At 46.6% G+C, this 26944-nt stretch overlaps 1 protein-coding gene across 1 annotated transcript in view; it reads right to left on the minus strand.

The window, feature by feature from the left end:
• KIF5C (kinesin family member 5C) overlaps nucleotides 1-26944 on the minus strand; it is a 183463-nt gene that overhangs the window by 110178 nt on the left and 46341 nt on the right. The window contains exons 2-3 of the mRNA XM_017342839.3: nucleotides 11789-11879; nucleotides 3907-3980 (exon numbers count right to left, since the gene is read on the minus strand). Of these exons, the coding sequence (XP_017198328.1) occupies nucleotides 3907-3980; nucleotides 11789-11879 (165 nt within the window). The remainder of the gene's footprint in view (nucleotides 1-3906; nucleotides 3981-11788; nucleotides 11880-26944) is intronic.

The following is a 26944-nucleotide window of genomic DNA, read 5'->3' on the forward strand; positions in this document are numbered from 1 at the left end:
TCCACACAGGAAGGCCAAGGGCTAAGAGAAACCCTTTCCAGCATCTTACACTGACCACAGGGACAGGATGCAGCAAGCACCCCAGAGCCTTCCTCGGTGCCAACCCTGGGAAGGGGCTGCACCAGCCTGGTCCTTATCAAGCTGAGCGCCAATGCCATCCAGTGATTTCTATTTTTACTGAAAATCCACCTTCAGCTCTGCACCATGAGAAGATATCCTTTCTGATTTTACATAGGCCAATCTATTTATTTTCCTCAAGAGCAGGTAATGGAATCGCCACTGGATGTCAGACCCAAAATAGGGAATTAAAATGAAAACCAACTTTAAAATGTGACAGCCCTGTCCCACTGGGGAGTTCACATGCCCTTCTGACAGCCAGTGAAAGACCACAAAGCATCATTCCACACAGCTAAAATCCTCCTCGCAAAGGATGCACACTATGGGGCTTTTCTGATTTCTTTGCATTCCCGGTCCTGGATTCCTTGGTCTCCCACAGTCTGCATGGCTGCAGCTGGGGGTTCTTACTTTCCCTGCTTTCTTCTTACAACATCCCCTATCTTTTCTCCAGTCTATGATCGCCCAACAGAAAGAACCAGGTCCAGCACAGAGGGTAGCAGGTGTAGGGAATGACTCCCATCCAGACCAACCCTTCTTTCCAACTGTGGGCAGCAGTGTGTGACCCTCAGAAGTCACAAAAGAGAAAAGGCAACTCATCAACCTTTGAAAACTGGCAGAGATGAAGAAACAGAATTTAGGTTACCAAAGATGAGACCTGAACAGAATCCAGGTTCCTGCAGATTCCCACAAGTGCTCTGGGGCAGGCACTAGGACACATATTAGTTCTAAAGAGCTTGCATTGGGGCAGGCATTGGGGCACAGTGGGTTAAGCCAGTTTGGCATGTATATGTTGGAACCATAGGTTTAGTCCCAGCTACTCTGCTTCTGATCCAGTTCCCTGTTAATGTGCCTGAGAAGGCAATGGAGGATGGTCCAGGTACTTGGGCCCCTGCCACCCATGTGGGAACCTTCATGGAGTTTCTGGTTCCTGGCTTCAGCCTGGCCCAGCCCCAGCTGTCGCAGCCATTTGTGAAGTGAACTAGTAGATGGAAAGCATCAAGATCTCTCTCTCTCTCTCTCTCTCTCCCTCTCTCTCAATCCTTTACCACCCCCATACTCCCTCCCATTACTCTGCCTTTCAAATACATAAATAACAAATACACCTTTAAAAAAAAAAGGCTGGCATTGCTCTTTGCCACCACTTACACCCGTCTATTCTTCCCCAAAGTATGACTTGACCCTGGGAATCACATCTCCCTTGATGTGTCACGGGTTAAAACTTCTAACATCAGCAAATACCTTATATTTCTCAGAGATGTATTAATCCCTAAGCGTAAAAGATCATCCATGTGTGCATTCCCTAAGAGTTTGAGTAATTTTAAATATTGAGGCTTTTTTCCCTTTGTCTTGCACATACTCCAATAATTTTTCAAAAACCTCAAAACTGAATCATTCCCTCAAGAGACGCCACACTTCTCTTTCTCCTGTGCCTTCTCACTTAGCAGGAGTTTTTGGCCCCAGTGACTAGAGTAAGGGGGACTCAAGAAGTGTGTAGCTACAATTTTTCTAGGGCCACAAGGGCCCAGGGCCTGAGGCCCAGGGAGACAGGAAGGTGTTGGACAGGCACATTAGGAGGAGGGGGACAGCAGGGCCCAGTTTCCCAGATGTCCCGAGGCAGGGCGTGAGAGGCGCAGCTGGGCTCCCATGGCTCAGGTGCCAGGGACCAGTCCTGCCAGTGAAGAAGAGGTGGCAAATAAACCTCACGCCTCTTTCATCTTCATGGTCTCTGGTCCACTTTGTTTTCAGCAAACCAAGCGAAAAGCTGGGAAGTGAGCTCCCCCTGCCATGTGCCCCACACTGCAAATTGCTGCGAGCAGGACACGAGCACCCTGAGGATGTCGGCCTGTGCCTTTGAAATCTCCCCTCTTCAAAAGAAATGATTCATCAGCTGGTGCGACTGCAGCAGCTCCGTGAGGCTCCCAGGAGGAATGCTAAGTGAACAAACCTTAGCTCAGAGTAGGAAAACGTCCTCCTACCCTGCTGCTTGTGAGCGCGAGCCCCAGTCTTCCTGTGTGCTGTTTCTCACAACAATCTCTCACCTATCAGGTGGGCCCAGGCTTCAGTCTAAGCAGCAGCCAGCCCTGAAGGCCTTCAAGGAGACTGTGGTGCAAAGCAGGGAAAGAGGAGGTACAAGGGGCCAATCTATCTGCAGAGCTGTCTCTCTGGGAAGACAGCCTGAAGCCACACAGCTCCACTGCCCACAATGGGACTAGGTTCACACCTACCAATGCCTCAAGGCACCAAGCATGTCAGCTAATGACAGGATGCTGAATATAAGCTCGTATCCACTCCCAGTATGCATGAAGTGGATTGGAGTCCATTGGAGAGCCGGCCTCAGAAGCATAGGCTGGCCACGGCCACCACACCTGACACACAAACACCTGATCCAAGCGGGCATTTGGCACAGCTATTAAGTTGCCAATTGGGACATCCACATGCCCTATGAGAGTACCCAGGTTCAATTCTTGGCTCCTCTCTCTGGTCCTGTTCCGGTTTCCTGCTAATGCCCACCCTGGGAGGCAGCAGGCCATGGCCTCAGGACTTGGGTAGCCGCCATTCACATAGGAGAACTGGATTGAGTTCCATGTTCCTACTTTGGCTTGGCCTAGCCCTGCTGTTGCAGGCATTTGGGGAGTGAACCAGCAGATGGGATAGCTCTCTCTATCCCTCTGCCTTTCAAATAAATAAATATTTTCTAAGCCAAAAAGCCAACACTTTATTGAGCCTCCCTAATATGAGAGCTGCTATTCCATGCACAAGAAATGTTAATGCATATGATCAGTCTTCAAAAAGTTCATGGATAATGCATACCATTAAAAAAAAAAAAAACTATGCAGGGCTGGCATTGTGGCATATCAGCTTAACCCACCACCTGCGACACTGGCATCCCACATGGGCACTGGTTCGAGTCCCAGCTGCTTCATTTCCAATCCAGCTCCCTGCTGGTGGCCTAGAAAGGGCAGTGGAAGATGGCCCAGGTGCTTGGACCCCTGCTACCCATGTGGGAGACCCAGAAATACTCTAGGCTCCCACCTTCAGCCTGGCACAGCCCCAGCCGTTGTGGCCATTTAGGGAGTGAACCAGTAAATGGAGGATCTCTCTCTGTCTTCTGTCTCTCCATTTCTCTGTAGCTCTGACTTTCAGATAAATAAATGAATCAAAAAAAAAAAAAAAAAACATGTAACTGTAACAACAAAATAACTTTGCCTTTTAATTCCATTTTCTGCAAACTTTTCAAAGTACCCTATTATGGTGAAATTCACCGAGTGTGGCTAGATCTCTGGAATGTTCATCCTAAGGTGGAAAATTAGAATTGAATGAAATCATTCCATTGTAAACACTTGACAGCAACTTTTTAAAAACCCACTGTGCAAGTCAAACAAAAATGTGTCTGTGGGCCGAATGTGGTCCACAAGCCAAGTTCTTGAAATCTCTGACCTATGGTTTTTTTATTCTAGGAAGACTTCCATCCCCAGAGGCCCTTGTCAGGGTGAGTAATTGTCGCAGCAGGCTCTCTCAGCAGGTTGGGGCTGGAGCCTACAAGGACACTCACTCCACTGTTTCGCTTAGTGATGGTTATTATGAATGGAATTCACTATTACTATTTTGACAGCGCTATCAACAAAGGATTTTGTAAATATTGAGCTCCTGAGACTTCATTACTCACTGAATTTTAAAGCTCCTCGAAGACATAATTGACTGAAGATAACCATCTCTATTGCCCGGTTAAAGCCACCACATGCACCTCTGTTCAACCACATGAGACTGGCCCAGCACCTGCCATCTTACCTCCATGGTATGGGTTTTTCCTGATGAAGTCTGCCCATATGCAAAAATTGTCCCATTATAACCTTCAAGGACATCTGTGAATGAGAAAAAAAAATGTGTTTAATGAACTCATTGATGCTGGTGTTGGTTGCAGCACATTTGAAAATTACATTTTCCAAATGATCCATCTCACGTTTCAGACAAATGATATATTTCAGCACCATGTGCATTGTATGTGAAACTGTGAGATAAGAGCAGAAATGAAGGACTCCACTGTTCCACAAATGGAAAGAAATGGACTCACATTTCTACAGGAAGTTTGGAAGAAGGAGGAGGCACTCTCTCTCCCAGCAACCTCAAAATTCAGATGGAGACATGGGGCAGAAAACTTTTGTTTTGGCAGAAGAATATCTGCATTTTCTTCCATAAGTTGACTTCTTGAGCTCAGTTAGGGAGGGGCAGACACATTATCTGTAACCAAAGTGTCTGCAGTGAGGTCTGGAGTAGAAATTCTTGCCTGCAGATTTGATCTGCATCAGTTTACACCCTGGCCCACAACAGCTGCTTGGGGAGGCGACTCATGAAGACCCCACCGGACCCCAGAACACACTGGCCTCCAGCTGGGGCAGGAGTGAGGCCCCTGGCTCTGTAAACCGAGCCCCACGGTGACAATCCAATCGGCCTGGAAACCAGCCGGGGTCCTGACTTGGACTTAATGCATCTGTGTTTTCGGTGGCTGTGCTAGGAACTGGCCTGGGCCCCTCGGCACCGGGAACTGCTTTTAATTACACAATGAGCACACTGTGTGAACCCCTCCACCACCACGAAAGCAGGCCGGACTCCGTTTTGTACAGGAATGAGGGGAGGCGTGGAAGAGGATGCTTTTTGCTGAAGAGCTGGAGATCATCTGGGAATTCCTTCAAAGCAGCAGAGGCAATTAAAGTATATTCCCTCCTGCCTTCCTCCTCCCCCCACACAAACATCACTGAAGGAGAACAATGGGTAATGAGTATCCTGGACCTGCCGCCATGGTGCAGGAGGGGAGCGAGCCTTCCTGCGCACAGGGATGGCGGGGTGGCAGGGCAGGGAAGAGAACCCTACGCCAGGGGGACCTCTTCAGGGCCTACAGAAGCCAGGCAGGCAGGCCTCTCTGTGTCCTTCAGGCCCTGAACAGATTGGGGCTGGGAGGGGGGATGGGCTCTGCTTCTGCTGTGCTTTGTTGAGTTAAAAAAAAAAAATCAAATATACATTTTACAGCTATGAGGTTCTTGGAGTGTGGAACTGTGATCGGAAAAGAAAGTGGGACTTTTCTTTAGGAAGCTAAAAAAAGAAAAATCAAATGGCAGGGTGTTTTTTAAATCCTAGCAACCCTTAAGAATTTCCATCACGGGTGGGCATTTAGCCTGTGGGAAAGATAGTAGTTAAGATGCCTGTGTTTCTCATCCAGGATACCTGGGTCTGATTCTCGGATCCCACTAATGTGTACCTTGAAACAGTGGTGCTGGCTCAAGTGACTGGATTCCTGCCATTCATGTGAGAGATGTGGATTGAGTTCTGAGCCCCCAGCTCCCAACTTCAGCCCCAGCCCAACCCCAGCCATTTCAGGTTCTCATTCTCTCTCTTTCTCACAAATAAATCAATTTTTTAAATTCTTGTTAATTTTTAGCTTTATTATACTTATTTGAAAGGCAGAAGAGCAGAGCAAAAGAAACAGAGGCAGACAGACAAAAAGAGATCACCCATCTACTGGTTCACTCCCCAAATGTTCTCAACAGCCAAGGCTGGGCCAGGCTAAAGCCAGGAGCCTGAACTCAATCCAGGTCTCCTACATGGGTAGCAGGGACCCAAGTACTTGAGCCATCACCCAGAGTACACATCAGCAGAAAGCTGGAATGGAAAGCAAAGCCAGACTCGAACCCAAGGCTTTCTGATATGGGATGTGGGTGTCTCAACGAGCAGCTTAACCACTGTACTGAATGTCCAGCCCTAAAAAGATTTTTAAAAGAATTTGCATTTAGCTTTTTAGCTTATTCAGAGAGAGCGAGAAAGAGAGAATATTCACACATACCAGACTTCTGGTCATGTTTTCCTGGTGATAACAAGAAGCAAAAACTTAGAGCAATGAGTGTTCAGGTTAGAGCTTCAGGTCTCAGTTTTCATGAAAATGCCAACTTGCTCAGAACAAAGAGTCCTCAGGCCAGAAGACAGTGGCTGGAGCAGGGTGCTTGCACACCACCATAGACCTAATGTGCTCTGGGGGACCACGGCTGGACTTGCAAATTCTATACTTGTAACACAAACCACTCCAGGCACCTGGAATCCTGGCCACCACAATACTAAACCTTCTGCTGATTAGATACCCCAAACTCAGAGTGCCCTCCTTGTAAACCCCTGTGTCTGAAATGCCCTGGGACCCACAGTCCAGGTGTTAAGGATTGCTAATGACACAAAGGCCATGGTCAGGCTCCCTCTCCAGTTTGCAGCCTGTTGTCTGTCTGCCACTGCAAGTGCCCGTACTCCCAGAATGCCCCAGAGCGGTGGCTCTGAGCAACCACTGCACCCTAAAGGAAATAGCTCAGAGTTCAGGACCTGATGACAAGATAGAGACCAACACGCTTCTTCCTCTGCCAGGAGGCAGCAGTTGGGCACCAGAATTAGGCCACACCAGAGGCCCCCCAGGCGAGTCTCCCCCAAGACCAGTCTCACTGCACAGGGGCAACCTCCCACTAACACCACTAACACCTGCTGGCTGCTGCTCGTGCAACCCTTGCAGGCTGAGGACTGCTTCACGTGGCATCATTTGTTTGGGGCAAAAGCACCAAGAAGCATGTAGGATTGTCTTGGGGCATCCTGGTTTTCAGTGCTATTATGCACAATTTCTTTTTTACTTTTCTTTAAAACAAAAAGAAAACACATAAAACCCCATTAGAACAAACTCCACGTGGCCTTTAAAGTACTTGCAGTAAAGTAACCACTAATTCATCCTGGGAGAATCTTTCTCCGAAGTTCAAGGTTGGACAGCGCTGAGGTTGCCCTCTGTCGACTCAATGCTAAGCCAGAAGATAATTTACAAAGACAAGATAAAGCTCTGTGAACCCACGTTCTTTATATTCGTCCAAACCCCAGGTTGGGGAGGTTTTCTGCTTGTATGTTATCTCAGTGCATGGATTCTGTTGAGCAGGGAGGCAAAGCATGGAGGGGAAGTGCAGCACAAAGGTTTGTAGGGGCAAGAGGAGTGGGGAGCCACAGAGCTGGCTGGGAGGACCACACGTTGAACCAAACAATGGCCTCACTCACCACCACCAGAAACAGCCCACAAACAGCCACTTTCATCACACTGAATGACAGTTCCTGGGCCCAGGGAATGCATTTGTCTTAGACTCAAACAGTGACTGTTTTCTACGCGTGGCCACACTCAGCCAGACAGAACCTTTCTTTGTGATGGGGTCTGGTGTGATATGATCTCAACTCACACCACCCAGCCCACAGAACCCCACAAACACAGCGCATGTCCATACCCAGCCAGCCAAACCCCAGAGACAGCTTCCACTGTGGGTGCCAAGTACCTTCTCATCTCCTAAGAGAAGAGGGTAGAAGAGGGGAAACTTGAAAACTTGCATTGTTTCCTTGTTGCAGATTCAGAAGCCAAGGCTGCCATCCTTGGTTCTGCTCAGTTCTGAGGCCAGGTCTTGCAATAGAAGCATTAGTTCCATGGCCAGGTAAGAACTTGGGTAGGATGTGATCAGACCTACACATCAGCGATGCCACCAACTCTCCAGACAAAATGGTGGCACCAGCATTTCTGGCAACAGCTGCAGACAAGCCACCCTCTTCTTAGACTATTATGACTCTTGCCATGCACCCAAGCTACTCAAGCAAGCTACAATGCAAAAGGCAGAGGCGGTGATGCTGAACACCACTGGCCAACCAGAAGGCCAAGCTGCCCAGCCTGCAGGGCAGTCACTGTGTCCAGGCCAGGGCACAGGCATTTCAGAATGGGGACACACCTCATCACGGCAGACCCCTGGGACCCCCACCTGGTTCTGGAACCACTATTCTGTCTCCTCTATTCTCCCATATTCATTCCCTTCCCTGTCTTTTTGCAATGTCTAGTGAATAGTCCATAGAGCCTGATGAAAAAGGACCAACTCAGAAATAATAAGCATTAAACACTCATCATGGGCCCACAGAAAAATAGAGCAGGGAGGAGCAAAAGAATGTAGATCAATCAACCAAACACCAGCTTGAGACCCAACCCCACTGCCCCTCACCGACTTGCCCAAGCTACATCTCCCTCAGCCTCAAATTCCTCATTAGTAGAAAGGGAATCTGACTCTTTGATGGGTCCACACTGCCTACAGGATAAAGTCCATCAGCTTCCAATAAACTCAGATCCAGCCTAACTCCACACTTGACCTTGGCCAAAAGGCCAAGAAGCAGTTCTAGCCTAACTCTTTCAGCCTCATCTCCCACACCACTCTGAACCCCGTGCTGCTGCAAGCTGCCTAAATGTACCATCTAATCTGCACCTTTACACTTTTGCAATCCCCTCAGCTTGCGCAGCTCTGCTGTCTTCTAAAGTCCTCAGCACCCAGTGCTTCCAAGAAGCCATCTTTAACTCTCCATTCCCTCTCCCCACCCACCAGGATCAGTGTAAAGCAACACCCTCCCATGCTCCTGCAGCAGCTCGCACATGCCCACTTGAGGTACATAATGCCTAGGTGTGTGATAATTACAGATGTGCTGCCTCTTGCCCTATATTCAAAGCTCCTTGCAGATGGTCTTAAATCTCTTGGTGCCTCCAGTCCCGGGAGGAGTGGGGGTGGGAAGAGGCTTACCACATGGTAAGTACTTAACACCACTTGAACAAAGTTGGAAGAAATCAGAACTAGAAGACAAGGAGTCACTTCTGGCTTCTGAATGGTCCACAGCTAGTCTACATGGAAGGCAAATGCCCAGAGTAGCTTCCGTAGGCCTGGACAGAGTTACTGGTACTTCAACAACAGCATCCAGTAACCATTGTACATTATTCCTAGACATCCACAAAAGCCTTCCTGCTATTTACTGTGCTGGTAGTCACACGCCCTGTAACCTCTTCTCCAAAATTTGGAGAATTCTACATGCCCTTTCAGACATTTTGAAAAACACACACCAAACAAAGATGGGAACATGGGAGATGTTGGGACTCTATAATCTAAAATTTTTTTAAGTCCAATGAAGTTGTACAGAATAAAAAAGCAGAGATAATGAAGCCATCCAATCAAACAGAGTTATACAAATCCTCAAAACCATTGAGGATTTCCATAGACTTAAAAGGAAAGCACAGCAGCCTCCCCAGTACCATGAGTCACAGGGACTCTGGTGACCTTCAGAAGTCCTCTGATCAAACTCTTGGCTTCTAGAGAACAATGACCCCACAGCACCACCTCCCAGTACTAATTTCAATAGGACTCTTCATAGCAAGAGACACCCACACACACACACACACACACACCAGGGTGTGCTTGGCCATGCCTTCTTCTGTATCTACGTTTTATCTTGCTGCTGCAGAAATAGGTGGCCACTCTCCCACACACTAGCCTCAGTGGATATTTTGAAAAGTTCAGTTGGGCTTTCATCATTCCCCTAAAAATTTCTTCTCAAGAGAGAATAAAGCACTCTTCATTGCTGCCAAGCGAATATGCTCATATTTTATTTACGGTGTCCTAGAAATGTCTGTTTACCGTATCACGTCAGAATCTGATTCATTCCACATGGTTTTCTTAGTGGCTCGCCATACATTGGGTCTCAGGTTATCCAGAGCCAGCTCACACCTTCCCCAGACCTCCCCAGGGACTGCCTATGGACTCTTCACACTGCCAAAAAATACAAACACCAAAAGGTACCCCAACTTCTCTAAGAAAATGAAGACTCAGAGTTTTAGTATTGTTCATTAATTGCAGGTTTGTTTTTTTTTTTTTTTTTTTTTTTTTTTTTTTTTTTGACAGGCAGAGTGGACAGTGAGAGAGAGAGACAGAGAGAAAGGTCTTCCTTTGCCGTTCGTTCACCCTCCAATGGCCGCCGCGGTAGGCGCGCTGCGGCCGGCGCACCGCGCTGATCCGATGGCAGGAGCCAGGAGCCAGGTGCTTTTCCTGGTCTCCCATGGGGTGCAGGGCCCAAGCACCTGGGCCATCCTCCACTGCACTCCCGGGCCACAGCAGAGGGCTGGCCTGGAAGAGGGGCAACCGGGACAGAATCCGGCGCCCCGACCGGGACTAGAACCCGGTGTGCCGGCGCCGCTAGGCGGAGGATTAGCCTAGTGAGCCGCGGCGCCGGCCCTAATTGCAGGTTTTTAGAGTGGACTGCAGCCACTTCTAATTACACCAGCATAGAAGGGGAGAACTATACTTAAATTGACCATGCTTAGCACAGCATGTGGTAAACATTAATTGCTTCTGATGGTGAAAGGGGAGAGAAAAAGAAGGAAATTCTGGCACATATGTGATTAATGTGAATACTCTAATAATAGAGAGGAATGAGGGGAATCAGAGTTGAGCAGGAGCAAACCAAGAAAGACATACATATCTCTGCGAATGAGAGAGAGAGGGAGAGAGAGAGAGATTGAAAGAAACATGTTTAAATAGAAAGAGAAGCAAAAGAGTGCAAGTAGAGAGAAGACAAAAATTACCACCAGAGAGAGGAACAGTTTAACTCAAAAAGAGCTCAAATTCAGGCATATTTTTTTCCTCTTCAATTTTCTATAATAGTCTCACTGTGAAGACCTTCAAAATTAATTGATATCTGCACAAGAATGTGAATAACCATACACCTCAGCAAGGAACATTACATACTGATGCGAGTCTCCCACGCAGGTGTCCAGGGTCAGAATTAATCTAACAGATGTACCCAGGGTTGATTTTCATGAATTTCAAATAGTGAGGTTAGTCAGCTCAGGTTCTAAAAACACGCAGATCTAAAATGACAAGTTATATTTTTGGTTTTGTTTTTACTTTTTGCTTTTTAAAATATAGAGATACCTATACAGGTGGCAAGCATCAAGACCTGTGAAAGCACAGTTGCCGTGGCACTCCAATGTGAAGGCAAGGATTTGAAGATGAGAAGCAGGGTAGCAGGAGATGCCCCAGCTCTGTGCAGATGGCAGCCTCGCCAATGCAAGCTCCAACCTGCCCCCGATTGGAAAGGGCAAGGCAGAGCAACGAGTAAATTGCTTCATCTCCCTGCTGTTATTCTGACATGAATCCTCCAGGGCCAAGGCCAGTGACAGAGACAAGGACCAATCTCTAAGATACAAATATAGGCTTGAGGCTACCTGTTTACAGGAACAAATGACAGAGTCCGGATGGGTTAGTAGAAAGTGGGTTACATGAAAACATAATTTAGGAGCACCAAGGAAGAGGAACAGCACTGTAATGAAAAGGGTAATGTGATTTTATGACTCGATGGCCAGAATTTTCCACATTAAGGCTTCTTTCTGAGAGGTATTAGCGAAACAGGAGACAGGTGCATTTATTCAACCCACCAAACATGTACAATGGGAGCATTAGGATACATATTTTCTTCCTTAAAGAAAAGAGATTTTATGCTCAACAGTATTTTTAAACTGCTACAGAAATAGTGTGACCATGGCTTACTTTCCATTTAAGCTTTTAGGTGACAGAATAACTCTGCCACAAAAGGTGGCAAAAGAAATAAAGAACTCTCCTTGGAAAGGAGCTAAAAAGAGACTAAATAACTTGCCTGACATCATAGCAAATCAAGGCCAGAGCCAAGGCTATAATTCAGTGTTTCCAATTAGCGGGCCTCTGCTTACAGTCAAGGCACACTGGTTCCTAGGCTGCAAATATCACTTAATGTTTTCAATTACTCTGAAAGGCCCAGGAGGAAATAAAGCAATAGCACTTACCTTTGACAATCTGCTTCGCACACGCATTGTAAACCTGCTCTTGGGTTGTGTTGGGCGGCAGCACCCTGTCAAAGACATATGGCTTCCCTTGCTGAAAAAGACAGACAAAAGAAAGAAAAGGGTGGGGGAAATACATTAGAAGTTTAGGTATCAAAAGCACCAATGTTAGTAGTTAGACCACAGGTACTGAATCATCAGCTGCCTTCTTTAAGTCTGTCCCTTACCAAGACTAGGGGATTTTTACAGCATGAATCACACATGCATTATGCATCTGTCATCAGATGTAGACAGTCTGAGAGCTACTTTGAAACACTTTTAGATGAAAGGTAGGCTCTGGCTTCCTTCAGCCATTCAAATAAATATTTATTGGGAGCTTACACCAAGCCAGGCATGGACTATGTGCTGAGCAAATCAGAAAATACTCCTTGAGCACGACCAAACTAAGTGGAGCAGACAGCAGATAAGCAATAAAGCAAACACACGTGAAAGTGCAAAATAGGGGCCGGCACCATGGCCCAGTAGGTTAATCTTCCGCCTGCGGCACCAGCATCCCATGGGCGCCGGTTCTGGTCCCAGCTGTTCCTCTTCCAATCCAGCTCTCTGCTGTGGCCTGGGAAGGCAGTAGAAGATGGCCCAAGTGCTTGGGCCCTGGCACCCACATGGGAGACCGGGAGGAGACACCTGGTTCCTGGCTTCGGATCAGCGCAGCTCCAGCCATTGTGGCCATTTGGGGAGTGAACCAATGGAAGGAAGACCTTTCTCTCTGTCTCTCCCTCTCACTGTCTGTAACTCTACCTCTCAAATGAATAAACAAAATCTAAAAAAAAATGCAAAATCATAAGGTATAAAGTGACTGGATAGAAGGATGGCACGCAGAGCAAGGAAGACCTTGCTGAAGAAGTAAATCTTTAAAAGATGTCAACGATCAAGGCTCATGCAGAGTTGTGGAAGAACATTGCAGGCAGAGGGCCAAACAGATCCCAAAGGGTCTGCGGTCTTCAAGGGATCAGGGGGTGGTGCAAGATGAGGCAGGCCGGGAAATCAGGGCCAGTTCATACAAGGCTCTGTTAGCCAAGGTAATGTGTTTGGATTTTCTTCAGTGGGAAGATGACACAATCAGATCTCAGTAGTTGAAATGTCCCAAAGAATGCCTAAGAGGTGCCTTTTTTTTTTTTTAACAGGCAGAGTGGGAAGTGAGAGAGAGAGAGAGAGAGAGAGAGAGAGACAGAGAGAAAGGTCTTCCTTTTGCCATTGGTTCACCCTCCAATGGCCGCCGCGGCCGGCGTGCTACAGCCGGCACATTGCGCTGATCCGAAGCCAGGAGCCAGGTGCTTCTCCTGGTCTCCCATGTGGGTGCAGGGCCCAAGGACTTGGGCCATCCTCCACTGCACTCCCGGGCCACAGCACAGAGCTGGCCTAGAAGAGGGGCAACTGGGACAGAATCCAGCGCCCCGACCAGGACTAGAACCTGGGGTGCCGGCGCCGCAGGTGGAGGATTAGCCTATTGAGCCTCGGCACTGGCCCTAAGAGGTGCCTTAACTAGGTTGAGGCTTTCAAGACAAACAGGGCCATCTACACAAGAAATCAAGAGTTTTTTCCAGGTCTTGGGATTTGGTTTGATGCTGCACCTGTAGAACTCACGGAAATAACCGGTGGAGAGGAAGGGAAGATGCCCTACCAGCCCACTGCATGAGCCCTGGTGCCCAGTCCTTCAGTGTTCCACAAGGAGCTATTGCGCAGTGCCACAGCAGGCACAGTGTGAACAGAGGAGTGGTGTGGCAGACAGAAATCAGCCCCCTCCTGGGAGGAGGGGGCCGGGGGATCCATCCTCACGCCTCTATTCTCCACCAACACAGCCCAAGTAGGGGCAGCCCTCTCCTGCCCCTTCCCCCAGTCCCATCTCGGAGGCCCTTCATCTTCATTCTGACCACGTGGCAGAGGGTAGGGCAGAAGAAAAACACGAAAGAGACAGACTCCTTCACTCCCACCCTGCACCTCCTATGGCTGGCTCTGGGCACCAGGAAGCACCCAAGGACAGTCTGACTCTTCCAAAAGATAACTGCTCTGAGGGCTCCATGGCAGGGCTTGTTACATCCTGCAACCTTCACACAAGTACACTGTCCAGTTGGCTTATCATCCGGCCACTTATCACCATGGGTACACTGGAGGTGACATCCTGTGCTTTAGGCCTCATCTTGAGCTCTGGTCTTTGAAAATGTGACTGAGCCAGCCAGGTAAATGAGCTACTTTCCAGGTGGTCTCAGAAAAATGGAGAATTTTCATGTGTCACGACATTCTGTTCTTATGCAAAGCGACAAAACCAGAGTCATTCTGCTAAAATTATGGAAAATTAAGGGGTCATTTCCTGACGTTTTGTTCCCAGCAAATCTCCCTTAGTGAACCAAGTATTTGGTTGAAGAATGAAAGGAATATTCCTCATCACAATCTATTGCCAACTCTCAGCCTCTACATTCTTATTAGCTTTTTTTTTCTTTTTTTCTTTTTGACAGGCAGAGTGGACAGTGAGAGAGAGAGACAGAGAGAAAGGTCTTCCTTTGCCGTTGGTTCACCCTCCAATGGCCACCGCAGCCCGCGCGCTGCAGCCGGCGCACTGCGCTGATCCGATGGCAGAAGCCAGGTACTTATCCTGGTCTCCCATGGGGTGCAGGGCCCAAGCACTTGGGCCATCCTCCACTGCACTCCCTGGCCACAGCAGAGAGCTGGCCTGGAAGAGGGGCAACTGGGACAGAATCCGGCACCCCGACCGGGACTAGAACCCGGTGTGCCGGCGCCGCAAGGCGGAGGATTAGCCTATTGAGCCGCGGCACCGGCCCTTATTAGCTTTATCCATTGGTCAAATTCAATTCCATGTCAGTACGGTAAAAGGTAAGAACAAACTTTTTTAGAGTTTGTGTATCATCCATTAAACCTTCTGGAAAGAAAATGCAGTTTTGCTTAATTCATTTCTATTTCTCCAGACTTAATGAGAATCACCAAAATAAATAAACCATCTTGTTTACAACATGATTTTATTTTTGAACTGCAGAGAAAATGCTCTTAATGAAATAATAAAAATGACCTACTAAGTTGTAGTATATGATACAAATAATTAGATTCTCTAACTTTGCTTTTCGATTTTTTTAATGGTTTTTTGTTTTTACGTTTTGTGTTGAGAGGCAGAGAGAGACAGAGTGTTCCAATCTGCTGATTCACTCCCTAAATGCCCATAAGAGCTAGGACTGGGAAGGATCAAAGCCAGGTGCCAAGAACTCAATCCAGGTCTCGCACATGGGTGTCAGGAACTAAATTACTTGACCCATCACAGCTGCCTCCCAGGGTACACATCATCAGGAAGCTGGAATCAGGAGGGGAACGAGATTCAAACAGGCACTCTGGATGCAGGTATACCAAGTGGCTTCTTACTGCTAGGACAAATGCCCACCCCGTTCTTCAGTTTAGAATGTCCACTGGTATAGATTATACTTCCATTTTTAAAAGAAAGTTGGAGAGCAAGAAATTCATGTTTGTTTAAATAATATAATTTATCAAGTGACAAATAACAATAATTTCCCTTAACTAAAAGTCAACTCCCAGAGATGTCTTCAAGTCATTATGAATAAATTGATATTGAGAAAATATGAAATTTACAAACTGATTTGTTATAATACTTGTCTTGTCAGGATAAACATATCAAGTAGTTCAAAATGTAAACAGGGTAGGCATTGTGGTACAGGGAGTTACTCCACCACTTGGGATGCCCTAATCCCATATCAAGTGCCAATGTAAGTCACAGATACTTAGCCTCCAATCCAGCCTCCTGCTAATGCACCTGGGAGGTAGCAGGTGATGGCCCAAGAATTTGAATTCCTGTCACCCATGTGGAAGGCCTGGATGGAGTCCCTGGTGCCTAGCTTTGGCCTGGCCCAGCCTTGGTTCTTGCAGGCATTTGGGGAGTGAACCAGTGGATGGAAGATCTCTTTGTCTCTTTCTCTGTATCTATCCCTCTCTCTCTGCCACTCTGCCTTTTAGATAAAAACATAGATCCTTTAAAAAAAAAAAAAGTAAACATTTTTATGTGTCCTTTCATGCACTGAATTAGTTATAGGCTTTTGTTTTTGATGAAACTTAACATCTTGGAAAAGACTGATTGGGATTTAGTTACTGAGCATTTTCAGAGAACTGACCTGTAACACAGCTGTACCAGCTGAATACACAACTGCCATTTGAAAAAACATCAACACTGGGCTGGCACTGTGGTACAGCAGGTTAAAGCCAAGGCCTGCGGTGCCAGCTGCAGGTATGGGTGCTGGTTCTAGTCCCAGCTGTTCCTCTTCCAGTCCAGCTCTCTGCTGTGGCCTGGGAGAGCAGTGGAGGATGGCCCAAGTCCCTGGGCCCTTGAACCCACATAGGAGACCAGGAGGAGGCTCCTGGCTTCTGGCTTCAGATCAGCTCAGCTAAGCTCAGCTCCGGTTGTTGTGGCCATGTGGGGAATGAACCAGTAGATGGAAGACCTTTTTCTCTGTCTCTCCCTCTCACTGTCTGTAACTCTACCTCTCAAATGAATAAATAAAATCTTTAAAAAAAAAATCAATACAAATTACTCTTTGCTACTTCAGTAATGGAATGAAAATCTCACAAGTCCTGACTGAGACTTAAAGATGTCCCCCTCCCCCACAGTCCCCAAGGAGATAGGAACCTCTCTGTTCACTGTCCCACCATGGCTGAGTAGTTCTGCAGGCAGGCATTGGGCCAGCGTGCTATTGTGATCCTGAGTTTATAGCTATGGAAAAGACTTTTCAATTACATTTTAACATGGGCGCTAGCAACAAACACGTGGAACTGAACAACGAGGTCACTGTTGACTCCTTCTGGAGACACTTTTCCTTTCTGCATTCTGCACATGAATTCTCTCCAAGTTCTCTGGCTGACTCTAGCAGTGTCCTTTGCTGGTGCCTCTCTAAGGTGTCTGAATGACCAGGTATTGAGGGCCAGACCTATACCTCCTCTCTGCTGACACTCCTGACCTTTAGGTAATTCACATGAATACTTCAGCCTTGATCTCTCATCAGTCCTTCAGATTTACCAACCTACAAGACATTTCCTCTTGGGTGTTCATGGGCCATCTCAAAATTGGCTGACAAAAAGAGAGCCATTAAGCCCTCACCAAACTCGAGAAGGAACTGCTTCCATTCACCCAGTGCTCAGACTAATCACTCAAGATTTATTCAGAATGTCCCATACACTCTACATCCAAAACATGCCCCCAAATCTATCACTTCCACCATCTACACCACACTACCTTAGTCTATCATTTCTCCATCAATCTCTTCTGCACAACGGCTACAGCCTCCTCACTGTTCTCCATTCTTGCTCCCAATTATCCAATGTCCACTTAGCAGCCAGACTGAGGTTCCTAAAAGTGGAAATCAGAAGAAAATACCTCCTCCCTTAAAACCTTGCAATGGCTCCAATTATACTTAGACTCAGCCCTCTTTCCCCTCAGCGCCCTATGTTCTCATCTCTCTCACTACAGCAGGACTCACTGGACTTACTCCTCACCAGACTTTTCTCCTACTCAGAAACTTGGTTCTTAATCCTTCCTTCCCCTGGGGATTCTCTCACTTCAGCTCTTCGTTACCATCCTTCGTATCTCGACTCAAATTTCTCCTCCTCTGAGGGCTTCCATCATCTTAACTAAAGTAGCCCCAGCTCCACCCTGGCATCACTCTCTATCACAGTGCCCTATTTGGTTTGCTCCATAGCAATTGGCAAGTGACCTATTCTCAATGAACCAAATGGACAACTACAATGAATGTATTTAACCAGTTATAACAGAAGCTATGTATAAATCCTAAGACCTAACTACATGCAGGCAAATCTGCTGCAATTTATAAAGGGAACCTGGATGAAACACTGAAAATGAAGTATACTAGCTTTGTCATAAAGCCTCTACACAGAACACTGCTAATTGCACAGGAGCTGTGTGACTAACGTTAATAACTTACCAGGATCACATACAAAAAATAACAACAGATGGTCCTTATATTTTTATAGTTAAATTTTTTTAAAAAGCAGAAATAATAACACCAGAATTCCTATCAAGTTGTTGAGAGCAAAATGTCTATGAACCATATGGCCTGCCTATTAATACATTTGACCTGCTACCCAACAACTGTTCCCCACCTGGAAGGAATATTACCGTGGAGACAAAGGAAGGCAAAAGACTCACAAACATTTAAAAGATGAGCACCAGGAGTATGTTAAGAAAAGTGAATTTAATTAAAAAGAGACACTCAAGAAATAATCTACATCAATCTCTAAGACCAGTCAAGAGCTGTGACCAATTTGCCAGTGATTTGAATATTTCTTCTGTTTTTACTAAAAAAGAAACAGGGGTTGGGGGGAAGGCTTGAATTTCCACAGAGAGATTTGAACTCCTTCTGTGGGAGTATCATCAGACTCAGGAGGTTTTAGTAGAGGAACTGATCACTAAGAACAATCATTAGCTCTGTCTCAGGTGGTTACATGACTTCACTCTTTTAAGTACAGGCGACCACAAGCTCTTTCAGCCTAAGCTAACCACTGTCTCACACTGTCCACCAACACCATCACCTACCACTATGACGCAAACCTTTTAGACATCATCTCACTGAACTCTCTCAGTAACTTTATGCAGTGGGCATTATTCTCCCCCCATTTCACAAATAGGAAAACTAAGGCTGAGTCACACATTCAACTCTATTACTTTGGGAAAAATAACTTTAAGGCCCTGATTTCAAGTGTTCTTCCTTTACACGGTACTGTCTTCCCAGGAAGCTTGTGATTTACTGGAAAAGAGGGAGACATATATAACAGCTTATGAAATGCTGAGATATGTAAGGTTAAAGTAAAGTAAGTAATGAGTCAGTAAAAGACAGGGACCCCCTACTATAGCCTGTATCAGTCAAGAAAGTGTTAACCATGAATATGGGGCTGACATGAAGACACTGAAGAAGGGCTTAGGATCTAGGAAGAAGGGCAGATTTGGCAAGATACATGGTGGGATACAGATGGCAAACATTCTTTTCAACAGAAGGACTTAAAACAGGCAAAGCCTGCTCAGGGCTAAGGAAAGACAGATGTAAGGCTTGCTGTGAAAAGTTCAAGTTATTAAGAAAAATTCTAGAATTTTTCAGAGCCAAAAGGTCCTTTCAGGGTACCTCTACCCAACGTCATGTTTTACAAAGTGAAGTCAGGACAGGACAGGTGACTTAGTCAGCTGGGGAGGCAGCAGATGTGTGCCTGGAATCCAGACCGCCTGGCTCCCTACCTGGCACTCCAGCATGCTGCTCAGAACCCATTCAACCTCTCCAAGTACCAAGGAAACAGTAAGCATAACCTCTCATCCTTTTTTCTTCTCTGCTTTCCTCCCGATCAATTCTAAGTTATTTCCAAATACATAACAAATTAGTCCAATGAACAAGCTGCTGCTTTGAGAGCTGTACAGTATGGCAGGAGAATGGTAATCACAGCTTCTTAGAGTGAATATGCACTTGAGAGTCAGCCAATTCAACCACTGCTTAACGCACAGCACCCATCTTCATGAGCCCAGAGCCGGCACCCCGGCTCACAACTCAGCTCTCATTGTTAGAAAGCTGTGTCATATTGATTTAAAATCTGCCTCTCTGAAGCACTGGGCCTGGTGATAGCCTCCAGCATAAGAAAGACAAGGCAGGAGACCCACCCACGTTGCAGCTTTGTTTCAGCTTGGGAGCTAAGTGTTCACCACTCAAACCTCCTTCATGTGAGAGAAAGAAAGGATGCACACGCTCCCTTCCTAACAGTTGTCTGGATTCATTCTGATTTAAGGATTCTAAAGATACCCAAGGTTAGGACATCAGGAAAGCATTACATTGGTGATACATTCACAGACCATGCAGAGTTTCCTTAACAACCTGAAAGAATACTTCTAAAACATTCACTAAAAAGCAGAAGTCTTGCGTTAGTGTTAATACTCATTTTTAATTGACACAAATATCCCACCAGAAGTTTTGTTTATGAAAATATATTGAGAGGCTGGTTCAGTGGCATAGCAGGTAAAGCCACCGCCTGCAGTACTGGCATCCCACAGGGACTCTGGTTCAAGTCCTGGCTGCTCCACTTATGATCCAGTTCTCTGCTATGGCTTGGGAAAGCAGTAGAAGATGGCCCACGTGGGAGACCCAGAAGAAGTTCCTGGCTTCTAGCTTCGGATCAGCTCAGCTCCGGCTGTTTCAGACATTTGGGGAGTGAACCTGCCTCTGCCTCTCTATAGCTCCATCTTTCAAATAAATAAATAAATAAATCTTTTTGTTTGTTTGTTTTTTAAAGATTTATTTTATTTATTTGAAAGAGTACAGAGAGAGGTAGAGATAGAGAGAGAGGTCTTCCATCTGCTGGTTCACCCCCCCGGATGGCCGCAACAGTCAGAGCTGTGCCGATCCGAAGCCAGGAGCCAGGAGCTTCTTCCAGGTCTCCCACGTGGGTGCAGGGGCCCAAGGACTTGGGCCATCTTCTACTGCTTTCCCAGGCCATAGCAGAGAGCCGGATCAAAAGTGGAGCCGCCGGGACTAGAACCGGTGCCCATATGGGATGCCGGTGCTTCAGGCCAGGGCTTTAACCCGCTACACCACAGCGCCAACCCCAATAAACAAATCTTTAAATAAAAAAATTTATATGCCACAAAATATATCCCTTAATAAGACTGTACCACTAAGTGATTTTCAGTATATTCACAAGGCTATGAAAACAACACCACTCTGTGATTCCAGAACATTTCATCGCGTCAGAAAAGAAGACCCACTCCCCTTAGCAGTCACTCCGCAATCCCACAAGCTCCCACTGTCTGGCAACCACTAGGCTACTTTCTGCCTTTACAGATACGCCTGTTCTATGTTTCATAAATGGAACTATCCTGTATGTGGCCTTCTGTAAATGGTTTCCAGTACTCATAAGGTTGGCAAGGTCCACCCATGTTGTAGCGTGAATCAGTACTTCATTGATTTTTCTGACTGAATAATACTCCGCTGAACAGATATGATTGTTTTTACCTGTTGGCTATTACCAAAGCTGCCATGAACATTTATATACAATTTTCACATGAACAGTGTCTTCATTTCCCCTGGTATATATCTAGGAGTGGAACTGCTGATTCATAGAATAGCATGATGTTTAACTTTTTGAGAAACTGCCCAGTTATTTTCCAAGTAGACATACCTTTTACATTCCCACCAGCAGTGTACAAGGGTTCCATCTTCCCCATGGCCTGGCCAACACCTGTTACTGTCTATCTTCATTACAACCATCTCAGCAGGTATCAAGTGGCATCTCATTGCAGTGTTGGCTTTTATCTCAAAAGAGATTTTTTTGACACTTAATATGTCTTAAAATTTATTTCAACATGTATTATAGATGTAGAGATACTCCAAGTACTGCAACACACCTTCGTGCTGTTATGTCAACATTTACAAAATGGCCCAAAATGAGAGCAGCATCTCACAGGAGCTATGGAAGCCCATCTCCCTGAGACTCAGTTTCCTCATATGTAAAGTGGAACCAATACTACTCACATTTGGAGCTTCCTGCGAGGACCAGGTATGATTATGTGAAAGGACTTACTGCAGTGCCTGGTGGTCTAAGAAGATGCTAAAGATGTGGTCAGGGTTATTCTGTAGCAAAAGGTTTGTGACCAACAAGTACCAGCACTGTACTCGTCCAAACTTGCGGAGCAGTGATGGCTTAAAGGAAGTGATAATAACGTGACACTGACTGGCAAGACAGCACCTCAGAACCTGACACCCCATTGCCCTCACGACACCATGTGCCAGCTCACACCTGGGGCTCCTCCAGACCCTCAGATCTGCAAACCCAGGCTCAGTTCCACAGAGTGTGAGGCCATTTAATGTCCAGGCATCCCAGTAAAATTCACCTGTTTCACAGTCATCCAGTGCATTCTTTCAAAATAAAGGAAATCTCCGTGTTCGCTCATGAAGCCTGTTCAGGAAAGGGGAGGGGCTGCATCTGACGCAGGCACACACAGGTCTACTGGGTAGGCTACTCCAGCTTTGGAGCCCCCAGAAACTGCTATGAAAACATCCTCTGCGCACCTGCAGCAGAGGCTGTATGGGCCCGGGTGTCCCTCTCAGCCCTCACCGTGTCCATGCGTAATGGTCTGACCACTCGCTGCTGCCTCCTGCAGTCTCTGCCAGAGAGCTCTTCTGGGTGGAAGCCTTCAGCCACCTGTAGCAGGCCTGACCTTCCAGGTACTAACCCCAGCAGTTCTCAGCCGACAAATGGCAGGAGCTGGGCTGCCAATAGCCTACCTCCCTAAAGCCACTATGGAAGACAGTAAGGAGATACCTCAGAAATCTGAATATAAACCTACCATATGACCCAGCCATTCCACTCTTAGGAATTTACCCAAGGGAAATGAAATCAGCATATGAAAGACTTATTTGTACCCCCATGTTTATTGCAGCTAAATTTACAACAGTGAAGATACAGAATCAACCCAAATGCCCGTCAATTAAAGACTGAATAAAGAGATTACAGGACATGTACACCATGGAATAATAAACAGCAGTTTAAAAAATTAAATCTGGTAGTTTGCAACAAAATGGATGAAACTGGAAAACATCATACTTAGTGAAAGAAGGCAGTCCAAAAAGGACAAATACCATATGTTCTCCCTTACCTGTGATAACTAATAGAGCACCTAAAAGGCAATCTATAGAAGTGAAATTTACACCCTGAGAAGCAATGACTTTGAAGACCCCTTATTTTGACTGTTTTTTTTTCCTTCATACTATTTGTTGAATTATTTACTTAACACAGAGTTAATCATGTGTATAAAGTTAATTGAAACAGATATCTTTGTAAAAAATAAGAATAGGAATAGAAGAGGGGGGAGGAAGAAGGGTGGGAGTGTGGGTGGGAGGGCAGGTACAGTGAGAAGAATCACCATGTTCCTAAAGTTGTATTTATGGAATGTATGAAGTTCGTGTTCCTTAAAAGGTTTCTGAGGGCAGGGGGAGAACTTTACCTCTCTCAGCCAGAGGTGGCAGTGAAGGGGGATGATTCTGAGCCTCGGGTGATCATTGATGTCATACATAAGAGTGTTAATTGTTAAATTAACAACAGGAGTCACTGTGTACTAATGTCCCATGCAGAACCTCTGTCCTCCAAAGAGTTGTACTGTAATTATGTCGAAGTGCTTGCAAAAGATATATCATTCTGGGGCCGGCACTGTGGCATAGCAGGTTAAGTCACCACCTGCAGTCCCGGCATCCCATATGGGCACCAGTTCAAGACTCGGCTGGTCCTGGCTTCAGATCAGCACAGCTCCAGCCATTGTGGCCAACTCGGGAGTCAACCAGCAAATAGAAGACCTCTTTCTCTCTGCCTCTCCTTCTCTCTCTGTGTAACTCTGACTTTCAAATAAACAATTAATCTTTTAAAAAAAAGTATCATTCTTGGGTGCTTCTTTAAAGTTAATTAAGTTTCTAAAAAAAAAAAGGCAGTTAAATTAACATTAAGATGCAATGACTTTGAACAGCCCTTGTCTCCCTCTTGTTGAGGGACAGTTTTTTGTTGTTGCTGTTTTTTCATGCAAATTATTGGACTCTTTAGTATAGAGTTGGTCTTCTGTGTATAAAGTTAATCAGAAAAGGGCCTTAGTGGAGAATGGGACCTGGATGGGAGAGGGAGGGAGGAGGAGGGGTGGGAGAGTGGATGGAAGGGAGGGTAGGGTGGGAGGAATCACTAGTAGAAGATGGCCCAAGTCCTTGGGCCCCTGCACCTGCATGGGAAACCCAGAAGAAGTTCCTGGCTCCTGGCTTCAGATCAGCACAGCCCTGGCCATTGCAGCCATTTGGGGAGTGAACTAGTGGATGGAAGACCTCTCTCTCTGCCTCTCTGTACCTCTGCCTTTCAAATAAATAAATAAATTGGAGAGGCAGAGAGAGAGAGAGGGCTTCCATCCGCTGGTTCACTCCCCAGTTGGCTGCAAGAGCCAGAGTTGCACTGACCCGAAGCCAGGAGCCAGGAACTTCTTCTGGGTCTCCCACGCAGGTGCAGGGGCCCAAGGACTTAGGCCATCTTCTACTGCTCTCCCAGGCCATAGCAGAGAACTGGATTGGAAGTAGAGCAACTGGGACTTGAACTGGTGCCCATATGGGATGCTGGCACTGCAGGCAACAGCTTAACCTGCTATGCCACAGCACTGATCCCATAAATAAATAAATCTTTAAAAAAAAATAAAGTGCCGGTTACTTGCTAAGTCTGACCCACAGGGCCTCATCTACCAAGAGGGTTACAGTTTTTTACCGACACAAAGGAGCAGCACTGGCTCCTGAAGGTCCAGATCTCATCAAGTGCCTTGCAGGTTAAGGCACAGGGCAGGTAAAATTTCTGCAGATGACGATGACAACTCATGCCTTCCCCAGGGAGGTGAGAGGTAGGGGTCCAGAACTGCCAGACAACCACACATTGCAGGGGTGGGAGATATGCACTGTATCCCTCCCACATGTCAGAAACCTGGCTTACTGCTGCCCATGCTCAGCCCCACATCCAGTCCTGGAACTGCTCTTTCTCTCTGCACGGCTTTACTGCTCTTTATCCCATCACCTACCTTTCCATTTACCTAGAGAAAGCCTGCAAATTCCCACGGCAGGGAAAAATCCTCACTATGCTCCTTGGGGTAAAACAGCCCACATCTGCCTGTGGCCATCAGCTCTTTCTCATCACTGCTATACCCTCTCCCAGGGCCACCAATCTGCAAAGGTAACCTCGCAAGGAGACCTAAGGCCTGCAGATCTCACTCAAGCTCCTCACCGCTGCCCCCTCTTCACACTGGGATGATGCTGTGGCTGGGGATCTAAACGCAAAGCCAGAGCTGGCCCCGGATATCCCCTCCCCCCACCACTGGCTCTGTGCCCCAAGCAAGGCGGCTGGTGCCAGTTCCAGTCAAAGCCAAGCCTACTCCCAGGAGAAGTCTGCATTGAGCCAGACGTCCACAAAGCAGCAACCAGCTTCTAATGGAGTTACCAAGGTGATGCCAACCACTTCGTGTACTGCCAATGAACAAAGGCAACACACAAGAATGAATCTTGTAAGCTTTCTTCCTGCAGGAAGCCAGGCTAGAATTCTTTCCTTTCTGCCAGAACCCCCACTGTCTGGATACACAGGCGCTGTCAAGATCGCAGACAGCTACAGAGAAACCTTCTAGGAAGGCAGCCTGCCTGAGTGATAATGAAGAAATTCAGAACCACCGCCTGGCTAACGGGCACAATGAAGACAGAAGCATTACTTCTGTTAGACAGAACAATGGGACCTGTGTTTCGAAAAGAAAGTTCTAATTTGTATGTGACTTTCATTTTCATTTCAGATACACATAAAATGAGCTTCTTCCTCCCTCCCTTCCCTCTTCCCCCTCCTCCCCACACCGCTTCCTCCCCGCTCTGATTGGTCTGTACCTGAAACCACCCCTGTCCCCTCAGGGCATAGTGGACAAAGTCAGGCCAACGGTTCCCCTCCAGGACCCTGCCACTCGCTGCTTTGTGACCTAAGCAAGTTTCTGGTGTCTTCCTCTCTATGAAGTGGCAGAGGGGGTCCCTGTGGCTTTCATGTGAGGAGCAGGAGAGGGGTTCTGGGATTTTCCTGCAAGAGAGCTTCTGCTTTGACCGCCCACAGTGAAGAGGGTGTAACCTTGAAGCGCCCTGGCACTATACCTCACAGAAACAAGTTTACAAGTGTCACTACGGTTATTTCAGCAGATCTGGTTTTCTGCCAAGTTAAGACAGAAGGAAAAAAAAAATCAAAACCTTCTCTCACTGGAGAGGTGAAAAACATCTCCCTGAAGTGGCACAGGGGATTCATGCTGCCAAAGACAAGGTAACAAGATGATAACAAGGACAACACAGAGCCTTTTTTTCTGGGCCACACTGCCCTGGTGGCAGCTTCCCGGGATAGTTCCAGTCAAATTGCCACTCAACAAAATCCCAGTATACGGAGACTCAAAGTGACACTGCCGACACAGAAGCCACACAGCGACCCAAGCAACAAGGTTCTCTCCCTTTTAGTCAACAACAACAACAACAAAAAGTAAGAGCTTTTGCTTAGACCTGACTAGGCATGATGCACATTGAGGCATCTGATAAATGCAACCTTCAACAATTTACTGCAGGGTGGCGGGGGTGGGGGAAGAGGGCAGTGCTGTGGTATAGTAAGTTAAGCCTCCACCTGCAGTGCTGACATCCCATATGGACAAAGGTTCAAGTACCAGCTGCTCCACTTCCGATCCAGCTGCTGATGGCCTAGGAAAGCAGTGGAAGATGGCCCAATTACTTGACACAATGGGCCAGTGTTGTGGCTTAGTAGGCTAAGCCTCTACCTGCGGTGCCAGCATCCCCTTTGGGCACTGGTTCGTGCCCCAGCTGCTCCTCTTCTGACTCTGCTCTCCGCTATGGCCTAGGAAAACAGTAGAAGATGGCAAAAGTGCTTGGGCCCCTGCACCCATGTAGGAAACCCAGAAGAAGCTCCTGGCTCCTGGCTTCAGACTGGCCCAGTTCCAGCCATTGCAGCCATTTGGGGAGTGAACCAGCAGATGGAAGACCGCTCTCTCTCTCTCTCTCTCTCTCTCTCTCTCCCTCTTTCTCTCTGCAACTCCACCTCTCAAATAAATAAATCTTTTTTAAAATGCACTTTATTAAAAAACTAGGAATTTACTACAGGTTGAATTAGTAGCCCCTTGACTTTCATTCGCGTTTTTTTCCAAAGAAACTTTTTATTTAATGAGTACAAATTCCATAAGTACAACTTTAGGAATATAGTGATTCTTCCCACCATATCTGCCCTCCTGCCCCCACTTCCACCCTACCTCCTCCTCCCTCTCACATTCTGAGTCCCATTCTCCATTAAGATTCATTTTCAGAATCTTGATGTGAATGGAAGGGGAGAGGGAGTGGGAAAGGGAGGGTTGTGGGTGGGAGGGACGTTATGGGGGGGAAGCCATTGTAGTCCATAAGCTGTACTTTGGAAATTTATATTCATTAAATAAAAGTTAAAAAATAAATAAATAAATAAAGATTCATTTTCAATTAACTTTATACACAGAAGATCAACTCTATACTAAGTAAAGAT

This window comes from Oryctolagus cuniculus, chromosome 3, assembly GCF_964237555.1.
Source record: "Oryctolagus cuniculus chromosome 3, mOryCun1.1, whole genome shotgun sequence".
NCBI lineage: Eukaryota > Metazoa > Chordata > Mammalia > Lagomorpha > Leporidae > Oryctolagus > Oryctolagus cuniculus.